The sequence below is a fragment of the Osmerus mordax genome, chromosome 27 (genome assembly GCF_038355195.1).
Source record: "Osmerus mordax isolate fOsmMor3 chromosome 27, fOsmMor3.pri, whole genome shotgun sequence".
NCBI classification, from domain to species: domain Eukaryota; kingdom Metazoa; phylum Chordata; class Actinopteri; order Osmeriformes; family Osmeridae; genus Osmerus; species Osmerus mordax.
Genome location: NC_090076.1, coordinates 4,622,141 through 4,647,345, shown reverse-complemented (window position 1 = coordinate 4,647,345; position 25,205 = coordinate 4,622,141). Strand labels below are relative to the sequence as shown.

The 25,205-nt window shown below is 39.9% G+C and overlaps 1 protein-coding gene across 2 annotated transcripts; it reads left to right on the top strand.

The window, feature by feature from the left end:
• The first annotated feature begins 244 nt into the window (after positions 1-244).
• slc1a7b (solute carrier family 1 member 7b) lies at positions 245-23,672 on the top strand. Of its 2 annotated transcripts, XM_067230305.1 has the most exons (12): positions 245-385; positions 9,016-9,095; positions 13,445-13,660; positions 16,632-16,674; positions 16,785-17,010; positions 17,115-17,214; positions 17,317-17,550; positions 18,189-18,383; positions 19,727-19,861; positions 20,404-20,503; positions 21,154-21,159; positions 23,406-23,672. In XM_067230305.1, the coding sequence occupies exons 1-12, from the start codon at positions 245-247 to the stop codon at positions 23,670-23,672; spliced, it is 1,743 nt and encodes a 580-aa protein (XP_067086406.1). The 2 variants fall into 2 exon arrangements, with proteins under 2 accessions (XP_067086406.1, XP_067086405.1); XM_067230304.1 differs by lacking the exon at positions 21,154-21,159.
• The last annotated feature ends 1,533 nt before the right edge of the window (positions 23,673-25,205 follow it).

The following is a 25,205-nucleotide window of genomic DNA, read 5'->3' as shown; positions in this document are numbered from 1 at the left end:
ATCTTCTTAGTTCAGAGCACATCACCACACGGAGAGAGCAAGAGGAGGGACGGTTCAGTCCGAAAGTGCTTCAAACGTGGAGCGCCAAAAAGAGATCCTCCCGTTGCCTCTCGTCCGTGCAGGTTGTTCCGCGTCTTCTATCTCTCTCTCTCTTTCTATCATACTGGTCATCCTCAACCTTCCCGCCGGGATTTTGGCTGTAAACGTATGGGTTGGTGATCGGGAGAGGACAGGGGATTTCGTCATGGCCGTGGCTCTGGATGCGGTGTGGTTGAGGGTGAAGAACGTGTGCAAACAGAACGGACTCCTCATCCTGTCAGTGCTGGCTGTGGTCATAGGGTGCCTGCTGGGCTTCTTCCTCCGGACCAAGCGCCTTACAGAGCAGGTTAGTCTCCCACCCCATTCCAGAACACCTGTGACCCTCGACCTGCCTGCTCTCATAGCCCTCCCTGTAAACACCTCCAGCCAAAGCTGTCACCTGTACACACTCTGCCATGACATCTCATGCTGACACTCTCATGCTGGTCACACAAAGTGTCACCACCTTTTTTCCAACATCAGTCATCTGTAATGTGTTCTTCGTGAACAGGTCTATCATGGATTTTGGATGTATGAATTATTACAATTCCATACCCCTTCTCCTCAGAAAGAGTGTTCAAACATTCAATGTTTTCAGCAGTTTGGAGATATATAATACTGTAGTTTGGTCTATGAAAGGACATAAGTGGCTTTACTCGAGTGATATTTTGTTTTTTTAACATTCAATTAACATTATTTCTATGTGACTTAACCTACAGCAAATTCTCAGAAAGGACTAAAAATAGCCAACAGGGCCTTTTCTTTGACAATGGAGGATTACCATCCAATCAAACAAATGCTTTCAGTAATTGTACATTGAACAGGAGTGCTTCTCGGCACATTAAAGAGAAACTGGAGTCATTCTTGTTTTCAGTCAAATTAGAAAGAGCTTTAATAATTTTTGTAGTAGAGCTGTGGGGTGGAAAGGAAGGGGGAGGCAATCAAGCGTGACTAATTATAAGTGACCCTCACTTAGGTGCCCAAACCTCGTCACATTTTGATGAGAAGAATGCCTCACCTAAGAAATCGAAATGTTATTTGTACTCATTTAAAAGTCACCAACACATACCCTTTTCTGAATTTTTGATTAATTATTATTAAACTATTGAGGGTAGTGTCATTCAGTTCAGCTAAAATAAAAACGACAGACATCAATGAACAAAAGATGTGTTGCATAAATACTTGCAACAGAAGCCCACATTAGTCTCTGACCAACAACAGCATTCTCTTTTGTCCTTGAAGCTTCTCCCACTCTCTATTGGTCAGAGATGAAAAAATACATTTTCTCATGTGTATTACAACAACTCACTGCTGACCCAGGTGTGCCAGTAATGATACCCGTACCCAAGTACTGGCAAAAATATTGCAAAGGTGTACAGTGCCCATGCCACCTGAGCAGTACATTACTAAAGCCTACAGTGGGCTCAAATTTCGACACCTGAGCAGTACATTACTAAAGCCTACTGTGGGCTCAAATTTAGACTTCTAATGCAGAGCAAGTTTCCTTAAATAGTCCTATCTTTACTTAAAAATATTGATTCATTAATTACAGCAAAGAGTTCCTCCAAATGAGGCAGAAAAATCTGTGACAGGATTTCATTATGGCATTGTATATTCAAAGTCATTATTATCCATAGTCTGTATAGACTCCCATTCAAAATCCCCCAAAGCAATTGTTAATGTTTCCGCCTTCTCACAACCCATCACAAAGCCCTTTGGCTTTTGCAGCACATTTGCAGCACATTGTTTATGCAAATTAAACCTTTAAACATTGATTGGGTAGAATTTAGAATGTCCCTCAAAATATGTAGCTCAAGCAATATGGCTATCTCTATTTTTGCGCAGTGCTATTCAAGGCTTATTCAGGTACCAGGTAATGTAGTTTACCAGTACATCAGTTTGAAAGTTACTCAGTGTTTGACTGTTTATACATGTTCACATAATTTTAACTGACCCTTCATAGACTAAGTAATTGGCTAACCATTGGATTCTAATGACAGAACCCATGGAACAGTGATTAAAGATTTGAAGCCATGGCTGCACAGTGCAAGCCTACTCTATTAATGACCTCCTAGCTGTCAATTCCCACTAGATTATTTACATGAAAATATAACTATTACAGAATTACATGTTCTGCTTTTGTCTGATTTGTCTTTAGCTAAATCATTTTTTTCCCTATTAGCTTCTTACATTTACATTTAGTCATTTAGCAGAAGCTCTTATCCAGAGCGACTTACAGTAAGTACAGGGACATTCCCCCTGAGGCAAGTAGGGTGAAGTGACTTGCCCAAGGACACAACGTCAGTTGGCACAGCCGGGAATCGAACTGGCAACCTTCAGATTACTAGCCCGACTACCTCACCGCTCAGCCATCTGACTCCCATCGGTTGCCATCGGTTAGCCCTTAGGCCTTGTTGGCTTTGAGGCAGTGGTGTAGTTCCTACTAATACAGTTGCTAGCTAATTTAGCAAGCTAGATAATCATGTATTGTTTATCAAATTTAATGCAAGGACAAATCCTTGGAGAAACCATTGCAACACCAAAGATTACTGTAACTGTTTAAGAAAACAATTTAAAGTAGCCTATGACAAAAAGCATTTTCACACACACAAAGAAAACCTTGAAATAAGATTCTGCAGATTGAGACAGGTGCTAGCTGGGAAAAATACAGAATTGTTTAACATTCCAGTGTGAAACATGACTTATTCACCCAAAGGAAGGCTCCTGATTTGAATAGCTGTTGTTTTGGCAAAACGTAAAAAACAATATATTATAGTACAAACGTAGCATGTATATTAAGGTTTTTGAAATGCCTCCAAAGAAAGGACTTAAAATGAACACCAAAATACTAACTTTACAAACACTCGAACTCTAACACTTTTACAAACACAAAGACAACTGCAACTGCCTGAACATACAGCTAACCTACTTACTGACAGTACTTGCAATGTAAAAGCTGCAGCAAATATCAAGTTATTGTGTCATTGCATTGTCCAATACGATGGTGTTGGGTTGTAGGCAACTTAATAAAGATCTCAAGAGCTCAGACCAATGTACAATTACTGTACTCCTCCACCCACAACACATTTTAATGAACCAAGTGAGTTATTGAGGCAATAACATCAGACAGATTTTAGGCCTAATAAAACTACCATTATTGTTACATCCAACTCTCATTGAGGACTTGTGCGAATACAGTGATAGGGGCCAGAGATTTAGTCCAGTGTGATTCTGGCTGTGTTGTGTCACACTTGGCTGTTAAAAGCAGCACCATGGCTGCTCTCTCGACTAGTCTTTTGGCAATGACTGTAGTTGCTGCTCATGCCACACACACACACACACACTCACGCAAACACACATACATGGACACACACACACAGACCATACACTTTTACACAAACATGCACACACACTCAAATACACACTCCAGAACATGCAAACACACATACGCTGGACGTACGCAAGGGCTGATCCTGCTCTTACACAGCGTACTAAGCTCTCACTGCTTAATGCCGTACAGAAAAGCTCTTTAGCTGACATTATCATGTACCAGCCCTTCGCTTTCCCATAGTATATTCCTCTATCTCTTCCGTGGACTTCCAATCTTTACAAGCAACACCATCTCTCCCATATCGTTATTCTCATTTTCCATTTTGGGGGTCCATTTCAGCGATATTCCCTTAAGTTTTGTTCTCCCTTCATCCCCCACTTTTTAATCCACTGGACCTGTCTTACCCAGCCCTCATCTGTTAAAATCACCTCCTCTTTTTTTCTTATCTTATTCTTCATTGTCAGCGTCACAAGCACTCAGTTTTAAGATCTACATCTTTTGGATTGCTCATTACATTTCGTCTTCCCGATTAAATTGGTTTAAGCCCAAATTTAAAGTTTCCGTATGTACACATTTCTATTGAAACACTTTTTATCCAATTTAAATGTTGAAACCAGAATTATATAAGTAACATTAACATTTGACAATTAGAACATTTCATTCATCTTAAATTATAGTACACTCAATTTTTTTTGGTGCATTCTTTTTGTAGAATTCCATCCATTTATTGGTTTTCTCTCTTGTTCTTCATACAGATTTTTTTTTTACTTACTGTAAACATACATCAAACATTTACTAAAGATAAATTGCTGTACTCCCTTCTCCTGTCATCCCTGTCTCTCTCATACACATCTGTTTTCTTTGCTTATTTCTTCGAAAATGCCCTGACATTTTAAACACAAGACATATGCACACAAGGCAACTAAAAAGGCCTTTTAAACGTCAAGGCCTCTCCTGTAATAATTTTCCATAGTTTACATCTGTACATCTGTAGTGAAGCAAGTCTGTATAAATCTAAGGTAGTACGGAGAGAACCAGCAGATAGTTACACAATCAGCCAGATCCCAATTACGTCCTCATGTCAAGGACAATTTGTCAGGCAATTTTTTTTTAAAGATGAGTGCAAATGCACAAAACATCCAACTGGATGGGTGCAACATTTGCCACTAGTCTCAAAATATAATCAGCCACAACATGTTTTCAGAGGCCAAAAATGTTCCCAGTAATGTCTGCCAAACCAGTCCAGGATTAGGAAAAAAGATCAGTAAGATTTTATAACTTTCTATTTTTATAATTATTCTTTGGAATTGATTGAATGATTTGACTAAAAGCTTTCAAACCTCCTACAGCTCAAAAGTAGGCACACTTCAGGCATCTCTCCCAACCCATCTCCACATACACCTTACTTTTTTCGCTACTGCTGTCTCCTTTTCTCTTTCTTTCTCTCTCATCCTCTTAATTTCTCTCTCTCTCTCTCTCTCTCTCTCTCTCTCTCTCTCTCTCTCTCTCTCGCTCTCTCTCTCTCTCTCTCTCTCTCACTCTTTCCAATTTTTCTCTCTATTTCTCTCTCGCTCTGTTTTCCTATGTTTGTCTCTGTACCTACATCGGTCTCCCGTGATCTAACTCTGTTGACAAGTACTCAGACGACGGCTAGAGCCCTGAGCTCAGAGAGGGATTATTGCCCATCGACTCCTGTGGCAGATTTCAACCACTGTGCCACCAAAGTGATAGCTTAAGGGAAATAAGCTTTTTCAAAGTTTTGGCAAACTACCAAGTCTACTCTGATAGAGTGAGGGAGTGGGTGATGGCCGGGGTCTAGTGGTGGGTCTGGTTGGACACTGGAGTGTTGTGATCTGGATCGAGGCCAACTTAGGGATGTAGAGACCTGGGGGGTTTAATGGAGATGTTCCATCCAGATTGTGCTGCAAGAGCAACAGTAATTACTAAAAAGGATTCGTGCTTGACTTCCATCACTTCCTTTAGCTATCACGAGAAGTATTTTAAGTTCCTTGTTATGAGTTCTTCCCCTGGTCTCTGTCTGTCTCAGTGTAGAATCATTCAGAGTCTGATGTGGAATGCTGCTTTGCTAGTGCACCAAAAGAAGTAATTACATGAGTCAGATATGGTCAAATATTTCATGCAGCGTGGCTACAGAATAATCAAAAACATTTATATTTAGATGGCACATTGGAAGCACATTCCGAGCATTTTGAAAACCTTTTCAAAACAGTCAGCACACAGCCCAAACCAGAGCCGAGGCTCAAAAGAACATGACATATAATCAACTACCTTCATCAAAACGTACAATTTATGTAACATTTATAAACAACAGCAAATTAGATATGTTACACCCTGTGCTGTATTGTCTTTCTTTGTAAAACCTTTTGTCAAAATAGGACTAAAGCAGAAATAAAGTTTTTTTCAATTGCTAAGACACATTTCTTGAATGTGTACTGTGTTTTCTCCAAACTCTAAACACAAATCTTCATACTTACACTGTTTTGGCCAAACCCTTGACTTTTGACCCAAAATCAAACACTGTAGTCAAAACCATATTATCTGTCGTATAAACCTTACTTTTCATTCAAAATACACACAAAGCCCTCAAATAAATTCAACCTTCTGAATACCCTTTAGACACTGCTGGGATGAATTGAAAACACTATTATAAAAAGGTTTTCAAGAACCATTGACTATAACGTGTCCCTGAATTTTAGATATGTTCCACCTCATGAGTTTGACATGATAAATCATAAAACTCACAATTACTGCAATTGTCCTTCTTACAGGCTGTTTATTTCCTTTTATACAGCAATTGCATTTTGAGCTCTTGTTACTGTAGTAGTCACAGTATACAAATAGTAGTACTGTTAGTCAACAACACAAATGTATTGCTTTAAATTGTAATTTGGGGAACAAAGGCTAAGAAAACAAGGAAATAAACAAATCATCATAGGGATTTCTGTCATAGTGTGGCATGGATCTCATTTGAGATTGTTGTTCTTCTTCCTCTGCCTCTTCCTCTCCCTTGTCCACCTCCTCTCATTTGGACAATTCTTCCTTTTCTTCTGATAAAAGGGTAAATTGTGTTTAAAGATTGGGGTACACGGTCTTTCTGCTGGGATTTGGCAAAATGGTTTTGTGGGGATGGCTTACACATACAATTTTTGTGTGTTAGCAATCGAGAAAAACTGTAATACCACTCAAAAGCTTGAACATCCAGAGACAAAATACTTTTTTCATTTTGTCTTTGTCATAGGGTAATTTCATGCGCTCGTTTGCTAAGAATACAACAAAAAAAACAACAAGCTACAGTACATCAAATAAGGCAAACAGAATGCAGTATACACTCCATTCACTCTTTTGTTCTTGTCGAAGAACAAGGCCACATGTTTTCATCAGCATCACAATGGATGAATTCGATTTCAATGCAACGTCTCCACACAAGGTCTCTGATTGCCAACTGAACAACAAAGATGTTTTTCACACAGTAAGACTCAGAAGAGAATTACAGTTTTGGATGTGAATTTACTGTATTACTTGAGACCAAATGGGGTCATGTTTTGTTTGATATGATTTGCTCATAAATGAAATGCGCTTCACATTTCCAATGTGTATGAAAGCAATCTAAAAATAACTGCTCTGCAAAGACTGTGCTTTCTAAATTATAATGGATATCAAGTGGATCACAGTTCCATTAAACATACTTTTCACAGACAATATGTGGACACCACTCAGTATTTGGACACCTGGTTGTTCAACCTCTCAGCATTAATATGGATTGGGTTCCCACTTTTGTGTCTGTAACTGTCTTGACTTTTCTGGGAAGGTTTTTAAATAAACATTGGAACATTGATGGAAGATCTGCTTCCATTCAGCCAAGAGCATTGGAGGTTGGTCACTGATGTTGGGTGATTGGACCTGGCTTGCAGATGTTAGAATTGACATTTTTAGAATGACATTTTATCGTTTAGCATTACATTAAATAGCATGTCCAGTAGAGCTAAAGTTTATTGCCCAAAAACCATGAAAAACAGCTAATTTAGTTAATTGGCTTGATAATTTACTTGACTGGCTGCACATATCCATCCCTGACTTACAGTAACAACCCATCATTAGTGTCCATCCTATAATTCCCAATGAATGGGTACAAATTGCTAGCCTGGCTCTGCCCACCTACGTACTTCCGTTAAATTTTCATTTTGCTTCTGTACTAGGTCTGGGCTTTGTATAGCTATTCGGTCTGTTGTGGCAACGCTGCTGAATATCTAGAAGTTAGAGCCGGAGCAAGAATAATCTTTGCTGAGTTTTGTTGGTGGCCATGATGTTGTTTGCCCTCCTCCCCATGGGGTTCGGGAAAAGTTTGATTTTCCAGCTAGCTAGTGGTAAAGGAGTTGGCTAAGGCGAACGCTAGCGATTGGTTATTGCAGATCCAGAGTGGCTCTGGGCAGATCCAATAGTTTTAAACTTCAACAGAGTACCCACCTTCAAGGAAGTTAACGTTTGTCAATGGAGCGATCCCAGACTCTCTGTACAAATGAAATGTACGAGAGTCTGGTTAGGACCAGGCTAACAAATTGCCCCAGACAGCCTCCAAAATCTTGTGGACAGCCTTCCCAGAAGAGAAGCAGCTGTCGTAGCTTCAAAGGGGGCGCCAACTTCATGTAACTGTACTTTGGATAAAAGCGTCTGCTAAAATGAATAAATGTACTGTGTCCATGGTTTTGGAATGGTTTGGAGCCCAACAAGCTCATAAAAGTGTGATGGTCAGGTGTCCACTGTCTTTTAGCCATAAAGTTTATCTTGGTAGTTGAGAAGTAACACAATATGCTGACTGAACTTGAGAGGGCACAACTTACTTGAGAAGAGTTTTGTAGATAAACATTCAACATCAAAAAAATAGATTTTATTAATACTAACTGGACTTGCTGCTTATCCAGCCTGCTTATCACCTTAGTTGTTACCTTCACTTGTGAAAATGTAGACACTCCATCTCCCAGAAAATAGTTTACCCTGTAAACAGCAGAAAATCAGGGAGGTGGCAGGGGTTTATTCATCTGAGAGGTATTCCTTCAAAGAGATTATTTAAATCAGCACATCTAACTACTGTTGATGAGGCAAGCAACGGTTTAGCTCACTCATCATAATTTCAACTGTTTACATGGTTTCATATGTACCATACTTATCACCCTCATAATATACAAAGACATGCATGTCTTCTTTTCATTCCTGCTTTACCTTTTGAGCGCTGTGAATGCTACTCCCATGTAATTTAAACACAATGGAAATGCACCCACATGGCATGGATAGCATGATCATAAAGAAATTCAAAAACTCATTCATATAATCTAGGCTTTAAACCAAAATGTGTGGTCCATTGTCTGTCTGAAGAAAAAAAAAAAAACAGCAGGTGACAAGGTGCATGCCAACAATCTAAGGGTGTTCCTGCTCATTATACAGCACACTGACTCAAAGTGTGTGAAGTTAAAAGCACACTTTGGAGCTCCGTATATTTCCATGATACTGTGGTGTCACAATTGCCATCTTGAATTGCAGGATATTGTAAGCACTGTTATCTAAAACGATAATTTTTTTCCTACCTACAGGAAGTGAAATATTTCCAGTTTCCCGGTGAGCTGCTGATGAGGATGTTGAAGATGCTGATTCTTCCTCTTGTCGTGTCCAGGTAGATTCAATATTTCTTGTCAAATGCCCCTCAAATGCAACTCTTAATGCGTTCCACTAAATGATAACAGTCTTTTATGGCATGGCAGCATATGTAAAGTCATATATTTTACAGTTGTCTTGATATTGTCAGAGGTGAAGATGTGTGTAATAATCTTGTGATTGTGGTATTAGATGTCTGCTGAAAAACCTTTCGTTATCCATCTGTCTGATTTAAAATTATTGAGATTAATAATAATCTGAAACAAATGCTTTATTATTAGTTTTGACCTGTCCAATACTGTCCTTTAAAAATAATAAGAGAACTGAATGACCAAAATAGTTTCCAGTAGCTGCTCAGATTACAGATTTGTCTACTGAACAGGAAGGTCTGACCAGTGAAAACCCTGAGTTGGGTAACCCTGAGATGAGGCAAACTCTGGGTTTTCCGTTCCAGAAAGAGAGGTTAAGCAAACTATGGTTCGGTGTCCATGGTAACTGACTATATGAACCTAACCTGCTCCCTGGTAGGTTTTTCATAACAAACTCTGCATTTCTACCTATCCCCTCCCACTTTCTGAGCCTGATACAGTTGGCAGACATGGGGTGTCCTTTCCTGGTTCAGCTGACCGATCTGGAACAAAATTTCATTCGCTTAGCCTTCTGTCAGGAGAGGATTATAAGACCACGATTAGACATGCTTTAATTCCCTGATGAATACCTAAGTGAACATTACCGTTTTCCGTCACACTCCATAATTTCTGTTTGCAACATTCTCAGCCCTTACATCACTAATGTTACACACCGTGGATGTGCACTGAGAACTGACTAAATGCTTTTTGGCACAGAAATAAAGACAAATCATTGCAATTGATAAAAAAAGATCAAGATTCAATTTCAAGATCAGCCTTCCTAAGCTTTTGCCCTAATACACCATATCTTGGTCAGTTTTTTTCACTTGCTTCATGAGATGCAGTTTGTACAACTCCTTTACTGTTAACTGGGAATACATTAGATGACATTAAATTCCATAGTTCTAAATTCGAAAAGAATTCACCTGCCATTAATTAACATTAACATCTCACTGTGTGCAGCTATGCAGGCTGATGGACCCCCCCCCCCCTTCCCCTCCTGGCAATGCCCATCCATGCTCTGTTCAACAGGATCAGAATGTGAAAAATCATTTTTCTATTCAGTATTCTCATAATTTCAGTGTACATTTAAAACTGACAATTCCACACAAGACCGTAAATAAAAGTAAGCCTAAATGGGGAAAGAAAACCAGTAGCTACCATACATAGGCTTCTCATGTTGTTTAATTGTATCTTGTTTAACTACATGCTCTTGTGTTTCTCCCCATTGGCACTTATTTGCTTTTCACAATGAATGTTTTTGGGGCTATCTCGTTGTTTATGATCATTGACCTGTGCACTTTTTTAAAGCTATCTCTTGGAAGTCGCTTTGGATAAAAGTGTCTGCTAAATGAATACATGTAAATGTAAAAGTTCTCTGCATCCATCTATGCGGCAGCAGTCAACGTCTCTTCATTACCATAATCATCATCCTCCTGTGATGAATTGTGATGATTCTTTTAATGGTTACTGCTACTACAAGTTAAAATAGGCACTGATTGATATTGACTTTGTATCATGTCAAATATAATAAAAACCAAGGTGACTGAGCTACAATCACAAAATCATAAGCCAAAGCAAAATATGCCTTACCTGTTAGTAGTATGTTTTAATATTAAATGTTAAGCTGCTGCCAAGTGCGCTTTGCACCTGCGGGAACATGATTTTTTTTTTTTCAATTCCATGCATTCCACCACTTTTTCACCTGTAATATTACAGTGCTTAAATGTTAAATAGAACAGTGTGGTTAAATGTTTAATGTATGGACTGGCTACTGCATTCAAATGTGTGCATTGACTCGGCCAGCAATTGTCTCCCATTTTAGGGTAACTCAAATCAGAGTTCAGGGTAGGGTGACAGTTTGTTAAACCCAGTTTCTGGAATACCCCTCAGGTCTGAAAAGCATATGTATAGAACAAACAATTTGCTAATGTTTCTTAATTTGAAACGGACAGTTGTTATTAAAATGTTCAGAAGCCAAGCAGAGGTCAAATATACACAAAAAAGAGCCTCAAAACTACTTTGAGCCACCCCACACTAATGTGTGCGTTTATATGCATGTGTGTGAATGATGCAGTCACATGATGCCATCTCCCTTCATACATGCTAACTAATTGATTAAGTCCTGAGTGAAATAATGAATGATAATCGTACTGTTTTTGTTTGTACATGTAAATGAAATTTCATTAGACTAATAATTTGATTCAACTTTAGATTTGACTTTATTAGATAAAACATTTTGACATGAAATTAACAGTAATATGTAAAGAACATGTGTAAACAACCGTGGACATGTGTGAGTGAGAGAGAAAGAGTGGGAGAGAGAATTAAAGAATTAAAGACTGGCAGGCTCACCAAGGCACCACAGTATTATGAGTTTTGGGTCTTTTCTTTTAGCCATGATGCTTTCCACGCCCAGGCTAGATCAAATTCAATTTGTGGCCTTGATACGCATGGACCGCAAACACATGTTTTCATGTGTCCACTGCTTTTCAGTCAGTTGTTGGAAATTCTGGTAGACAAATCACGACTTCGTTCGACAACTCAGCTTTTTTAAGTTTTCAAGGCTCAACTGTCCGTAACCTGATAGAAAAATGATCGTATGACACTACATTCAACATTTACAGTAGTTGCTTGAAACAACGCCTGTTTGATTTACAGCTCTGTTGATCCAAAATATTGTCTAGTCGGTCAGTTCTTTCTGGTTAGATGTTTTGTTTTCTATGAGGAAGGATGGTGGTTTAGTCCTTGCTATGACACTTGCGTTCTCTTTGCCTTCCACATATAGGAAAGTAGCATTTTGAGCATTGTGGATTGGGAATAGAACAGCCTTGCTGACAGTAATATAAACACACAGCTACACACACACACACACACACACACACACACACACACACACACACACACACACACACAGACATGTTGTACATAGAGTACACATACATGTGCAAAGTACACAGACACAATGCTTGTGTGCTGAACCCCTCTTATAAGATCCACAGCTATGCCATGCAGAGATACTAAAGCTTGAATCAAAAATAACCAATGTCCAGACTGGCCTGCAACTGCTGTAGTAAAGCTTCTGACAGAGCATCTGCTCAGTAGTTGTTGTTATGTGCTTGTGTGTGTGTGTGTGGGGGTGTGGGTGTGTGCAGAGGGCGCATGTACGTGTGTGTCTGTCAGTCACTGGGCATCACTGTTTGCCTGCTGGTCCTGAATGAGAGTGGTACAGGATTAGAGCTTTAAAGTACATTCAGAACATACAGCTGACACACAGCTGATGAGTTGGTCCCACAAGCCAACATGATACATGGTTGTAATACTGAAGTAATGTTTAAATCTTTTGCCACATAATTCAGTGTGTTGGCCCTCTGTGTATAGGACAAGTGTGTCCTGCCATGTTCAGTTTCATATTTCACATTTCAAGTGAGTGGTAAATGTCAAAACGTGTATTTCGACTGTATAATTTGCTTCTCAAAAAATACTTTAACTTGATAATCTAGGACTACAACTACAAATTATTCTAGTTCTCCGTTTATTACGGACTAGGACAGGGTTGGATTCAACAGCAGAGTTTTATTCAGGAACAGAGTGAGCAGGAACAGGCAGAGGTGGTTTCACAGGCTGATAGGGCAGTACAGAAAATCCAATAGCGTTGGCTGAGATACAGGCAATGGTCGGTATTCATAGGCAGACTGGGAAAGACGGGCGATCCTAAGAAAGGGTTGTAAAGACAGGCTAAGATCGAGACACGGTTTGGCATAAACTCTAGAGTATTTACTTAAGAGCAGACTGAACTACAAAAGAACAAGACTTTGCACAGGACACACAGAAACAGGGAAATACATAATAAATCAATTAACAAGACACAGATGTTGCCAATCCCCCTAATACTTAGGAGACGTGGAGATGGGCAGCCATTAACTAGTGTAGAAGACCTAGGCATTATAGTGTACTTGTTTCTTTGAAGTGGACCACAGTTGTTTTGTTGCTGGGTTGGGAAACACTGCAGGAGTGAAACATGAAATAATAGTTGGTTATGTTTAATTTTGAGTCCCCTATAGACCATTTGTAAATGGTCATACCATCAAGAAATTCTTAGTCAACTACAGTGCTGATATTTACCAACTGGTTAGGGTTCGTTGAGAGTATTGTACCAGTTGTTGTCTGTAGAGTAAATATTAACCCAGTGTTTCGGTGAAAGTCAACCTTAATCACTGCTTCTCCCTTCCTCCCTCAGTTTGATGTCGGGGCTGGCCGCCCTAGATGCCAAGTGTTCCAGTCGATTGGGTCTGATTACCGTGTCCTACTACCTGTGGACCACTTTTGTGGCGGTGGTGGTGGGGATCATCATGGTGTCCATTATACACCCTGGGGGAGCAGCCCAGAAAGAAGACTCGGAGGACAGCGGCAAACCCATCATGAGCTCCGCCGACGCGCTGCTAGACCTCATCCGGTGAGAGGACGACACACGTGCTCTCTCCCACTTTTCCTTTCACAGCATGACGCACTCGAGTACCGTGCATCCACCCCCAGTGAAGTTATTATGCCTCCTCTCTGTGACAAGCCACCTAAATGATTCAGCCGTGACATGATATGTGCAGTGCTGACTAGAGCTTGGCTATTTACAACAACAAAAACATCAACATTGAAACGTTTGTTAGTGGGGGTTACCAGCCCACATTTATATAGGCTACAGAATTTAATGAGCAGTTAAGCTCAAGTGATTACTGGGCTCAAAATACACATAATACATAATGCATTTGGAATCAATATCGTCCAATTAATTATCAACGTAGTGAAGCAGATTCTTGATAGCACACTTGAGGGGTTAAAGGTTGTATGACGGTGTTGATTGCCCGAGAAGATTATGTAAAGTGAGAAGGAGTGAGGAACGAGGAATAAGAAAAAAAGTGGGATTCCTTTCCCAGAGCTGCTGTCTGTCTGAGCTTATTATAGGAAGATTGTGTTTCGGATGCTATGAGAGGAATGGAATCTTCTTGAAATCTCCAGGAGAAATGTTTTGTCCTAATGATCCTTTCAGAAAATATAATGAGCTATTCATAAGACAGGACCTCCTAGGTCTTGAAGATATTTCATCTTTGATTGAAATGTAGACTTGAGAATATTTGTAAAATTGCAGCAGGTGGAGAATTCCAAGCTGATTTCCTGAATGCTCATCTCCTTGATAGAACTGGAATATATTTGAGCGTTCAGGTTAAAAGCAAAGCACACCTACATTGCTTTTCTACTTTCTGTATGGATTGTGTTTTTGCTGAGAATATAGCCGATCTATGGTAGCATTTTGTCCAGCTGTCAAACAAGCATGCAGCTCAGAGTACAACTCCATTATGGCCAAATGTTATCAAAATCTAAACCATTGAGCTCCAGCGACCACTGAGTAATGAGTTTAGTGATTCAGAGAACTTGAGAAGAAAAGCCAACTGTGATAGTTGAAAGGACCAGAAGAAAATCCAAACCTCTTGGTACTCGATTATTAATTCACAAGAAGAAATAGCTATGTTTGTCCAAGAGGTTTTACTGTAATAGGACTTCCAACATCTTTGCTTTTGCTTTGGTCAAAACCAAATAAAACATTTCTGCATAACATATATTTAGCTTACATCTGAAATGACTAAATGACTAAATGAATCATGTTATAAAATATAGAATTGAAAAGTCCATGCACAGATGTACAAAAACCTGAATATTTAAATTACATTTTGATTTAAAAGATCATTACAATTATGCTATATTCAATGTTATATTATTAATATTCTGTATATAATATAATATTATTCATTCTTATTTCAATCATTTATAAATGTAAAACCAAATGTTTCCATACAGTATAAATGGTAAAAACATTTGAAATTTGTTACGTAAGCATAACATGCTCATCTTGTGACTCATTCTGGAGTCTATACTGGTGTCTATTTGGTTTTGCTCCTCATTTCATTTCAGTCATTCTTTGTGCTTGCATAAATTGAATGCCTTTACTGCCAAACATTCTACGCTGAACAGAGGAAGCAACAGACTATGTAAATGTTTTGATGTTGGACTATGGACGGATTGGTAAAGATCCAGATGTATGGTTCATTTCCATTTGGGTGGTACTCCTGCCTAATAGATATGGCTCACTGCAGTCTTTGTTGACATCATAGCAGCTGGAACCTCTGATATAATTCCCTCCAGCTCTGAGTGAACAGTTACTGCTCTTGTTCTTTTATTATAGAACCATGTTGTGTGTGAAATAAATAACAAACGTGTTATTCCTTCCAGATGTTCAATAGTGATAAGAAAAAGTTCTGGCTTTTGGTATTTCATTGTATAATTGACAGTCCATATTGATCAAGGATAGATTGTTAGAATTATTAGAATCTTAGAATCTTAAAGTGGTCATTGACTGATTTTATAGGGTATTTCACACTGTTCCTTAAGGTCTCCGAAATAGGGTATGTACATTGATTGGGCTGAAAATGGCCCGGGTGATGTTCTATGCACCCTAATGCAACCTGTGAAATAGCCCTACAATGAAACGAGAGGTTTTCTCCCTTTTATGGTATGCTCATGAATATTTAGATGAGCTGCGCGCTGATTGATTGGTTTACAATGAGCGAAGCTGCAAAGCAAAGACGCAACATAGCCAAACATGCATCGTGAATTGCAGATTTACATGACAAAACAGCTTATGTATTCGAATGAAACACAGTCAGGAAAATGAAATAACGTTAGCCCCATTGCCAATAAACTAAATCATCACACATTCTACCTATGCTAGACACAGGATACGTTAGCATTGCTAATAACTGTTAGTGACAAAATCATACTTACAGCTTGCGGTTGTACAAATAATTTCAATTTAGTTTTTGTTATATCTGTTATACTATACATTATGTGCGACTGGCCACTTAGTCTGAGCAAAGCAAGCAGTGATAGTTCCAGAAGTGAAAATCTCACTCATACTGAACTAAATACATTGAATACCTAGCTCACAAGCAATGCAGTGACCTAACCTAAACATACTGACAGTTATTGTGCATTCATTTCACTTTGAGAAGATAAAGAAAATAGTTGGTTTGGTATTGATTATTTGTAGATTGTCGGCATTCAAGGTTAGTATTTAAGAATATGTTACTGTATTACACACAATGGAACTATTGAAGAATGCAGTCCTGTTAGAATGCTTTACTGTAAGCAACGTTTTACAGCATTCCCTTCAACAGAACGTTATTGTGAATGTTTTTCTTGATTACTAATATGTATAGCTTTAAACTTGGAGAGTGGATATACAGAATTATACTGTGGATGTATTTACTTACTGTTCATCTATAGACAGACAGAGTACTTCAGTGTATCTTATATATAAACAGTTTGCATTATCAATTTATTATATGATGTTCATCATGTATTTCTGCACTCTGCAGAAATATGTTTCCATCCAACTTGGTTCAAGCTACATTTCAACAGGTGAGCATATTATAATTACAAATCTCATGCATTATTTCAGCTATTTTGGTTTAGCGTTTTTCTTTCTTACAGTGTCTTCATGCTATGATGTTCTATTTCCCTATGAGCAGTATCGGACGAGTAGTATATCCATTCTGAAACCCAAGCCTACTGTGAGCCAATCAGAGTCCACCACTCGCCGAGCACTCATCTACGGTATCCAGGACGACAATGGAACAGACATTCAGAACTTTGCCCTCGACCTGACCCCGCCCCCAGACGTGTTGATCCGCACAAAACCAGGAAACAGCGATGGAATGAACGTCCTTGGGATTGTCATCTTCTCAGCCACCATGGGTAAAAATATAATAAATTCATGTGTTTTTCTATTAAAAGGAAAAACACTTGATCTGTTCTTTGTGTGCGCATCAGATGTTCAAGAGACCCTTGTATTTTTACAGGAATCATGCTGGGAAGGATGGGTCCCAATGGTAGTGCATTGGTAAACTTCTGCCAGAGCTTGAACGAAGCTGTCCTGAAAATTGTCGCCATCGTTATATGGTAATTTTTGGATTGCGCCACGGCACAAATGTAATGTGTATCAGGGGTTATGGCAACAGTTTCTTTTTACAGAACACGTGAGTCTGTGCTCTTCATTTCCAGGTACTTTCCATTTGGTATTGTGTTCCTTGTGGCCGGCAAGATCTTAGAGATGAGTGATCCCTCAGCCATGGGGAAGAAGCTGGGCTTTTACGCTGTCACCGTGGTGTTTGGCCTGATTCTCCACGGCCTATTCATCTTACCAGCCATGTACTTCTTCATCACCAAGAAGAGTCCCATTGTGTACATAAGAGGAATCCTTCAGGCGCTACTCATTGCCCTGGCGACCTCCTCCAGGTGAACAAGCGTGATTAAGACAGCATCCTTGAAATGAATTTCAAACTCTTGTTCATTTCCAATGAAGGGATGGTATGGTTATGCAGCATGTCATGTAAGGCCATAGTCCTGAAAGGGTTTAGTTAGGCAAGGCATTTGTATCACACGTGTCCTTGTAAGGGTTGGGCACATTACCTATCAACAGCCTACGTTTATTATTGTGGGGTTGATCCGAAGTAACCTTTCGTGTTTTAAATGTTATGTAATCATACTTCGTTTTGCTTTCAAACGAAAAGATCAGATTCCCCACATTGTGTTTCACTTCATTGGAAAAATCTTGTCAGACACAGAGGAAGGTGAAGAGATCAGAAAACATCTGGTGTGTTCTGGAGGAAATGGGAGTATCGGGAAAAATATGCAGCTGCGTGTGTACGTGCGTGTTTTGTGTGAGGGGTTCTGTTTCAATGCGCACGTGTGTTGACATGCCCTTGTCGACATGCATTGTCGCATCATATCAGTACACGCATGTAGTTGTTTACTTGCGGAGTAAAATTATGAATCAAAGCCGCTTGTACATGGTGCCAACGATCGTTCTTTCTTTTTCAACGTTTCAGATATATTGAATGTTTTGTTTCGCTTTTGTATGTCCCCTTTTCCAGCTCTGCCACTCTGCCTATTACCTTCAAGTGCCTCCTTGAAAACAACCACATTGACAGGCGCATCATCCGCTTTGTGCTCCCTGTGGGTGCCACCATCAACATGGACGGCACCGCCCTGTACGAGGCGGTGGCGGCCATCTTCATCGCCCAGGTCAACAACTACGAATTGGACTTTGGCCAGATCATCACCATCAGGTGCCGGAATTGTTTTTGTTCATTCATTTGTTTATTTAATGTCAAACACTAGCCTCAAGGCCAGGTCACTTCAAGGTTACAGCTCCCCACAGCATTGGATTTCATGAAAGGTCCAATGTAGTCAATGCCTGTGTACAACATAACACAAAACATGGATAACATGAAAGATGATGTAAGCTGTCATGTTGGGGTTCCCCGTAAGCTCAATAAAGACGCAACACATGTCTGTTTCCCTTCACCAAAAAACGCCTTGTTTGCCCATGTCATGTTTCTTACCTCATTTCCTCTTTAATGCCATTAAGCAGTGTGAGCCTGAAACTGCCCAACTAATCTCTCTGTTAAGAGAGCCATGTGACCTGGATAAAATGCAATCTCCCTGTCACGCCACAAATGTAGCTCGGGCCCCACCGCCCCCCCATCCCCCGATGTTATTTCTCCTACGACGGTATAGTGCACAGCAACGTTCCATCTGCGAGACCCCCCTCGCCCTTCAACTTCTGCCCTTCAAATGCTCTGCACAGAGCCCCCAGCACGAGGCTCTGGTGTTACACAGACCCCGTGGGATTCTGTGGAGAAACGTTTGATTCCTCCATTCTAAGTCCTTCCATGATCGCATTGGCAGCCAGACCTCTCGCATCTGCGAGACACCAGCACTGCTCGATCTGCGGCACATATGGCCGAGGGGGAACGAGGGTCGGCAGAGGGATGGCGGTGAGACGCACTCGTCCCCGGTAGAGGATGATGTTCTACGTATAGTCGTCAACAGATGGTCCGTGGGGGAGGGGGGCTGACGTTAGAGGAGGGATTGGGGAGGGGCTTGTGGATTGAAAGGGGTGAGGTGATTATCAACAAACATTTAAGTTGAATTGTATGTTAAAAAATAAAATTGACAGACAGACAGACCGGGGGAAAATAGAGCTTGAAATGCTCTGATTACAAAAGGCCTGTAGTGCCTTTAATTTGTCCTTGGAGTCTTTCAGTGCTATTTGGCCTCCAATCCCCTGCACAGGGACTGTGGCTTAGTTGATGGAACAGTTTTCTATTTTGGACAAAGCTAAAAGCTGGGTGGAGCTTCAGAATACGCACTTTATTTTCAAATGGAGATGTGTTTCTGTCCCTGTGGGCATTCATCATAAGAATTATCAAAATATGTTGTAGGAGTGTTCCCTCTCCGTCATTAAATCATCATTCGCCAAATGTACAATGTACACGCAAATTCAGGAACCCTACGAGCTAGCATCGAGAACAATTGATTATGAATGTGTGTCATGCCCTGATGCAGAGATTGGATGATTTTCAACTATTCTAAATGTATATATGGTCCTTTTGTTTCCCCAATGCAGTATCACTGCCACAGCTGCCAGCATTGGTGCAGCAGGCATCCCACAAGCTGGACTAGTCACCATGGTGATAGTACTAACATCAGTCGGCTTGCCAACTGATGATATCACTCTCATTATTGCAGTGGACTGGGCGTTGTAAGTAATATGTTGCTCTTCTCTACTACCGAAAATATTCCTTATCTGGGATCGACCATCATCCTTTTTCAGACTATTATGGATGAGTTTTACGCATAGAACTATGTTACCATCAGTTTAGTTTCTGGGTTTATAAGTATCAGACAGCCAGCTGATCAGAGAATTTACAGTAACAAACACCTCAACATAAAAATGACCAGTTCAGACACACAGGGGAACTAGTAAAGTCTCTCTGTATCATGAAGGTCAGAGGACAGAATTTACAGTAGAAAGGGAAAAACTAAAAACATACAGCCAACTGGGGTTCATTATTATGTCAGGATGATTCTACATCATAGACCCTTGACTTTCAACAGAACACATTATAGTTTACAGGAACGACACATTTCTGAATAAATAACTCAGTAGAATACATTAACAGATAAGAAATCCCTTATTTATCCCGTTTCCTAAGTCCCAATTCTTGAACATGTGTTCTTTGTGACAGTTATAACTCCTCAATAGTCTGAGGAGATCTACAACTATCTCTATTCTGTTCCCAGAGATAGATTCCGGACCATGGTGAATGTGATGGGGGATGCTTTGGCCACTGGTATAATGGCACACATTTGCAGAAAGGACTTCATTAAAGAAGGAGATGGGGTGAGTAGCAAGTACCAAGTGCATTCCACCCTGATTCCCTTGATTAGTACAGTAATTACATATACATTACACTTAGTCGACACTTTTATCCAGAGCGACTTACAGTAAGTACAGGGACATTCCCCCAAGGCAAGTAGGGTGAAGTGCCTTGCCCAAGGACACAACGTCATTTGGCACGGCCGGGAATCAAACCAGCGACCTTTTGATTACTAACCCGATTCTCTAACCGCTCAGCCACCTGACTCCCTGACATATGATATCTTTGGAAGGAGGACTCGAACGCTGAACCTCAATGCTACCTTCAGAGCTAAAAAATAATATTCCCTTTTCTTTTTTAAATGTGTGTAAGGATGCAAAAGTCATATGCTAAAGACTGGAGTTGCTGGACATAGTCTTTTGCTTGATGGGTCTCACACCTCATTGTGTGACTTACTGTGTCATTTGTAGTCATACGTTGATAAATTAGGGTCCAGATGTGGTCTCATTGGTTGTTCTACAGATAATAGTTGGGTATAAAGAGACTTGTGAAGCATTGCTCTCTAGATTCTTGATCTCCTGAGGGCTTTCCTCAGCTCTGGCTTTTTCTACTCCTTTTCCTTTCTCACCTTTTATTTGTCTCTCTCCGATTTACAATAATCAAGGTATTGTAGGTAAGAGTAAAAACCTTCATTTTGTATAATTATTTCCTTGTAATTGATTAAATTAATTTGCAATGTTATTAAATATCTATTACATTGAACTTTACTTTGACCACTCTCGCTCTGATTTAACCCATAGAGTCAAATAACCGCAATAATATTAATACACTGTTCCATTTACCCCTCTTCCTTTCAACGTAGGGGAATAGTTTTGGTTGTTTGGCCAATATAAAAAACCCTACATGTGATATACAGATTTCAGCCACATCATTATTTCACCTGAACTCTCAGTGGCACTTGCATCTGTCATCTATGTGAGACAATGTTTCTCTGTTCTTAGTGAACTGGTTCCATTTAATTCAGCTATGAATATAGGTTTGAATGAAAACATCTCTCACCCTCATACCCTGTTCAGATTTGTGGTTTTACAGTAATTCATAGTTGTTTTGTTAGTAAATTGGCCAATGCCACCACAATAAAACGTTTTTTTGTCATTGTGTGAGACTTACTGGTCAAAATGTTGATATGCTTTTTCACCAAGGCAGTCAATCCTGGAAATGTTAGTTTTATACAAATTTAACTTTTGGTATACTTTTACTTCACTGACTGCTTACTGCAAAATGCAAGAATGTCAGTTTTTAAATTTGCATGTCAATTTCTACATATTTTTTACATGTAAGGTCATATACTGTATAGTGAACATAAATTTGCCACAAATTGTCATCCATGCAAAAAAATACAAGATTGGTTGATTGGAAACATTGTGAAAATGTGACAGAATGAGAACATCCTAAGATTGTGATTCCTTCAATAATATGTCACCTGCAGGTCATCTACCAATTTATCAGACATCACAAACATTTCATGTCATACAAAGCTATTTAGGGAATATATAGCCTACATGTATGTCTGACAACATTTTATAATTGAATGGATCCTTTTGCATGTGGTGGCTCACATGATGAAATAATGTTTAGAAGTTGTGAAGCGTGTCAATTTCACTAAGAATCAACTCGTCAGTTTTGATCAGCAAGCCATGTGCATGTAGTTATTGAGGATTATACCATGGTCAGTGGAGCCAGACGTGCAGCCAATCAGAATCAAGTAACTTATTTGGAGAATATACATTTTCTTAATTTACAGTGTCACATAACAGCTCATCTCACATCCCATTCGCTTTTCACCTCGCTAGGCTACCTTCAGCCAGGCTGCGGCCACCGGCCAACACGACACAGTCCTTTAGGCTAGGCCTACACCATAGGCAGAAATCCAGGGGGGGACAGGGTGGACACGAACCCCCCATCCTGGGAAAAATATTATTTGTCCCCCCCAATAAATCACTATACCATAAGGAAATGTCAATAATATTAATAATATACATTTAACATATTACAATGTAGGCTATGTGTTACAACAGTAATTTTGGTGTCCCCCTCGGGAATTGCTCTTGAGAAAATGTCATATAATTGTCCCCCCCAAAATTGATAGCAGAGTTTCGCCACTGGGCTACACATGGCCAATTATTTTGTTCAGGAAATCCTTGATATCGATTTGGGGACAATGACATGCCTGGGTAGCTGGTCAGTCTTGATGTTAAACATAGTGTCAAATTGTATTTACTGTTTGGAGAATATGCCAACTTTGACACGATCTCACATCTATTCAACTCGCTATACAGGCTGTGGTAGCCTAGTCTATATGGCCGAGAGGCTACTTTGTTTGTGAAAATCTTGATATTGATTTTGGGACAATGACATAGCTGGCCAGCTAGATAATCTTCTTGTCAAACATACTGTCAAATTATATTTATTGTTTGTCAACCGTACACAATGTTATTGCTTTTGAATCTTGCTAGCCTAACGTTAGCTCTAGCTTTCTGGCTAATGGCTCCGCCAAAGGAAAGCCGGTAACCTATGGGTTATATGAGCTGAGTGGATTAGAGATATCAGAGTTGGACTAGTTAGATATCAGAGTTGAAATCTAACGTTGAAAAACGTTAGATTTCTATGGCTAAACGCATGAAAACATAAATTTACGTTTGTAAAAAAAAAACATTGGCAAGTGACCATGGTATAAGGGAACTTACATATCGTAGACAATTGTACTTACTCTTTTGCACACACGTGCCACAACAAGAAACTATTTGTTCAGAGATTTGAACTTAAAATAAGTCTCATTGGAGAATTGAGCCAAAGCAATTGAGAAAAACCGTATTACATTACATCTCTATATCTCTCCACATCCCTGCCCCTCCTCTCTCCCAGGTACCCCTGATCTGTGAGACCAAGCCCATGATCAACATCCAGCAGCTGATGAACTGTCAGAACAACAACGGCAGCTACCAGCCTCCTCCTCCGGGGGCCAAGCTTGAGCACATACCCCCAGACGTGGCCCGACTCATGCAGCTCGAGGAGGGTGTGCGGCCCCCACCCCCTCCAGAGAGGAAAAAGCCCCCGGTGCCACCCAGGCAGCTGAAGAAAGACAAGGAACACTGTGCCATAGACATGAATGGCCTGGAGACCAATGTATAGCCCTGTCACCGTCGCTGCAGTATCACTGCTTCCCCAGCAGGGCCAAGCCTCAGTTCAGGCTCACCAGAACAAGGGATGACAACCTCACACCAGAAAAGGACCTGGATGAAGAAGATTGGATGGATATCATCTTATTTATGGTCGTAGATGTTTGAATGATTGGTCAAATGCTTTTTTTTATGCTGTTTTGTAAGTGTGTGTGTTTGGTATAATAGGTGGCAAGGCTTCCTTCTAGGCTTGTTTGGATAGTGGCCAAATAAAGTGTAGGGGTGGGGATTGTGGGCTGCCCTTCAGCCTGGCAATGATTGCTGGTGAAGACTTGAGAGTCATTGACAGGACACATTAAGTGCTATATCAACAGATTTTCAGGGGCCAAAGACAGGCACAAAGACTTTAGTTGACATACTTTGTCTCCAAAATGCTAAGCAAGTTCTAAGCAACATCGTTACAAACTATCATTAACACCGGTAGGAGGTTTTTGAAAGGACATAACTGCATGAACTTACAGGTACAAACACACGCAAGGACACACATACACACACTCACAGTCGCTCATTCCTTCCCACACACACAAACAAACATACAGAGTTCCTCAGACCTATACATATTTGTATTTATATTGTTTTAAGGTAGATTTGTCTTTGGTATTTACATTTTATATACTTTCTTGTGCAACAAGTCTGATAGTGCATATTGTCCATGTACATTCAGCTTGTGGCTTTATGTATGGCTAACAGGCCACTGCATGTGTCATACACCAGAACAGGGCAGAGAGAAAAACCAAGATGTCTGACTTGAGACATTGTTTGATCTGTAAGAAACCTGCCCTCATCCTGGATATTTATTCTGCCTTAACAAAGCTAGTGGTGTTAGGCTGATGTCTTCAAAGGAAGAGGATCCGAAGACAATCGAAAATCACATCCCAGTAAACCAGTTAAGATGCAGCCTGCGTATCATACAAGAGCTTACTTTTTTTTACAGGGGGAAAGGTATCCCTGTGTGTGTCTAAACTGACATTGCATAAGTATTTATTTTTTCTATTTTGAAGATTTAAAAAGAAATGTATAGACTATAACGTTCATGTTGTGTAATATGAATGCAGTTCATAGCTAGGCTGCCTGCTATTTATCTCGCTTTGTATCTTGGTTGACATGAAGGCAGATCCATTGAATAGATTTATGTTTATGTTAAATGCTTCATTAGTGTGTCTGTTCAAGGAACTGAACATTTAATGGAACAAATTACCTGTTTTTGACAAGCATTAGCATTAAAACTGGACTAACACATTCTGAGGGGCTTGGATTGGTTAAGCTCCAAGTATTTCATTTTCAGTTCCACATTTGATCTTAGCAAGATGGGGATTTTTCTCCCATGTATTTTTGCCACTTCAGGACATGAACGATTTAGGCTGTCCTTCACAAGACCTCTCTCAAGCGTAACAAATTACCTCATGTGGTGCTGCTTATGATGAAAAGGCAAATTATGTACACCTTTTTAATAAGCAGTAACTGAACATCATTTGTGAGTTATAGT

What these genes read in the sequence shown, in the direction of transcription:
- slc1a7b (XM_067230305.1), top strand. Translation starts at nt 245, where the DNA reads ATGGCCGTGGCTCTGGATGCGGTGTGGTTGAGGGTGAAGAACGTGTGC. An exon ending in CTTCCTCTTGTCGTGTCCAG is followed by an intron (nt 9,096 to 13,444) that starts GTAGATTCAATA and finishes TTCCTCCCTCAG; the next exon opens with TTTGATGTCGGGGCTGGCCG. An exon ending in CATCTTCTCAGCCACCATGG is followed by an intron (nt 17,011 to 17,114) that starts GTAAAAATATAA and finishes GTATTTTTACAG; the next exon opens with GAATCATGCTGGGAAGGATG.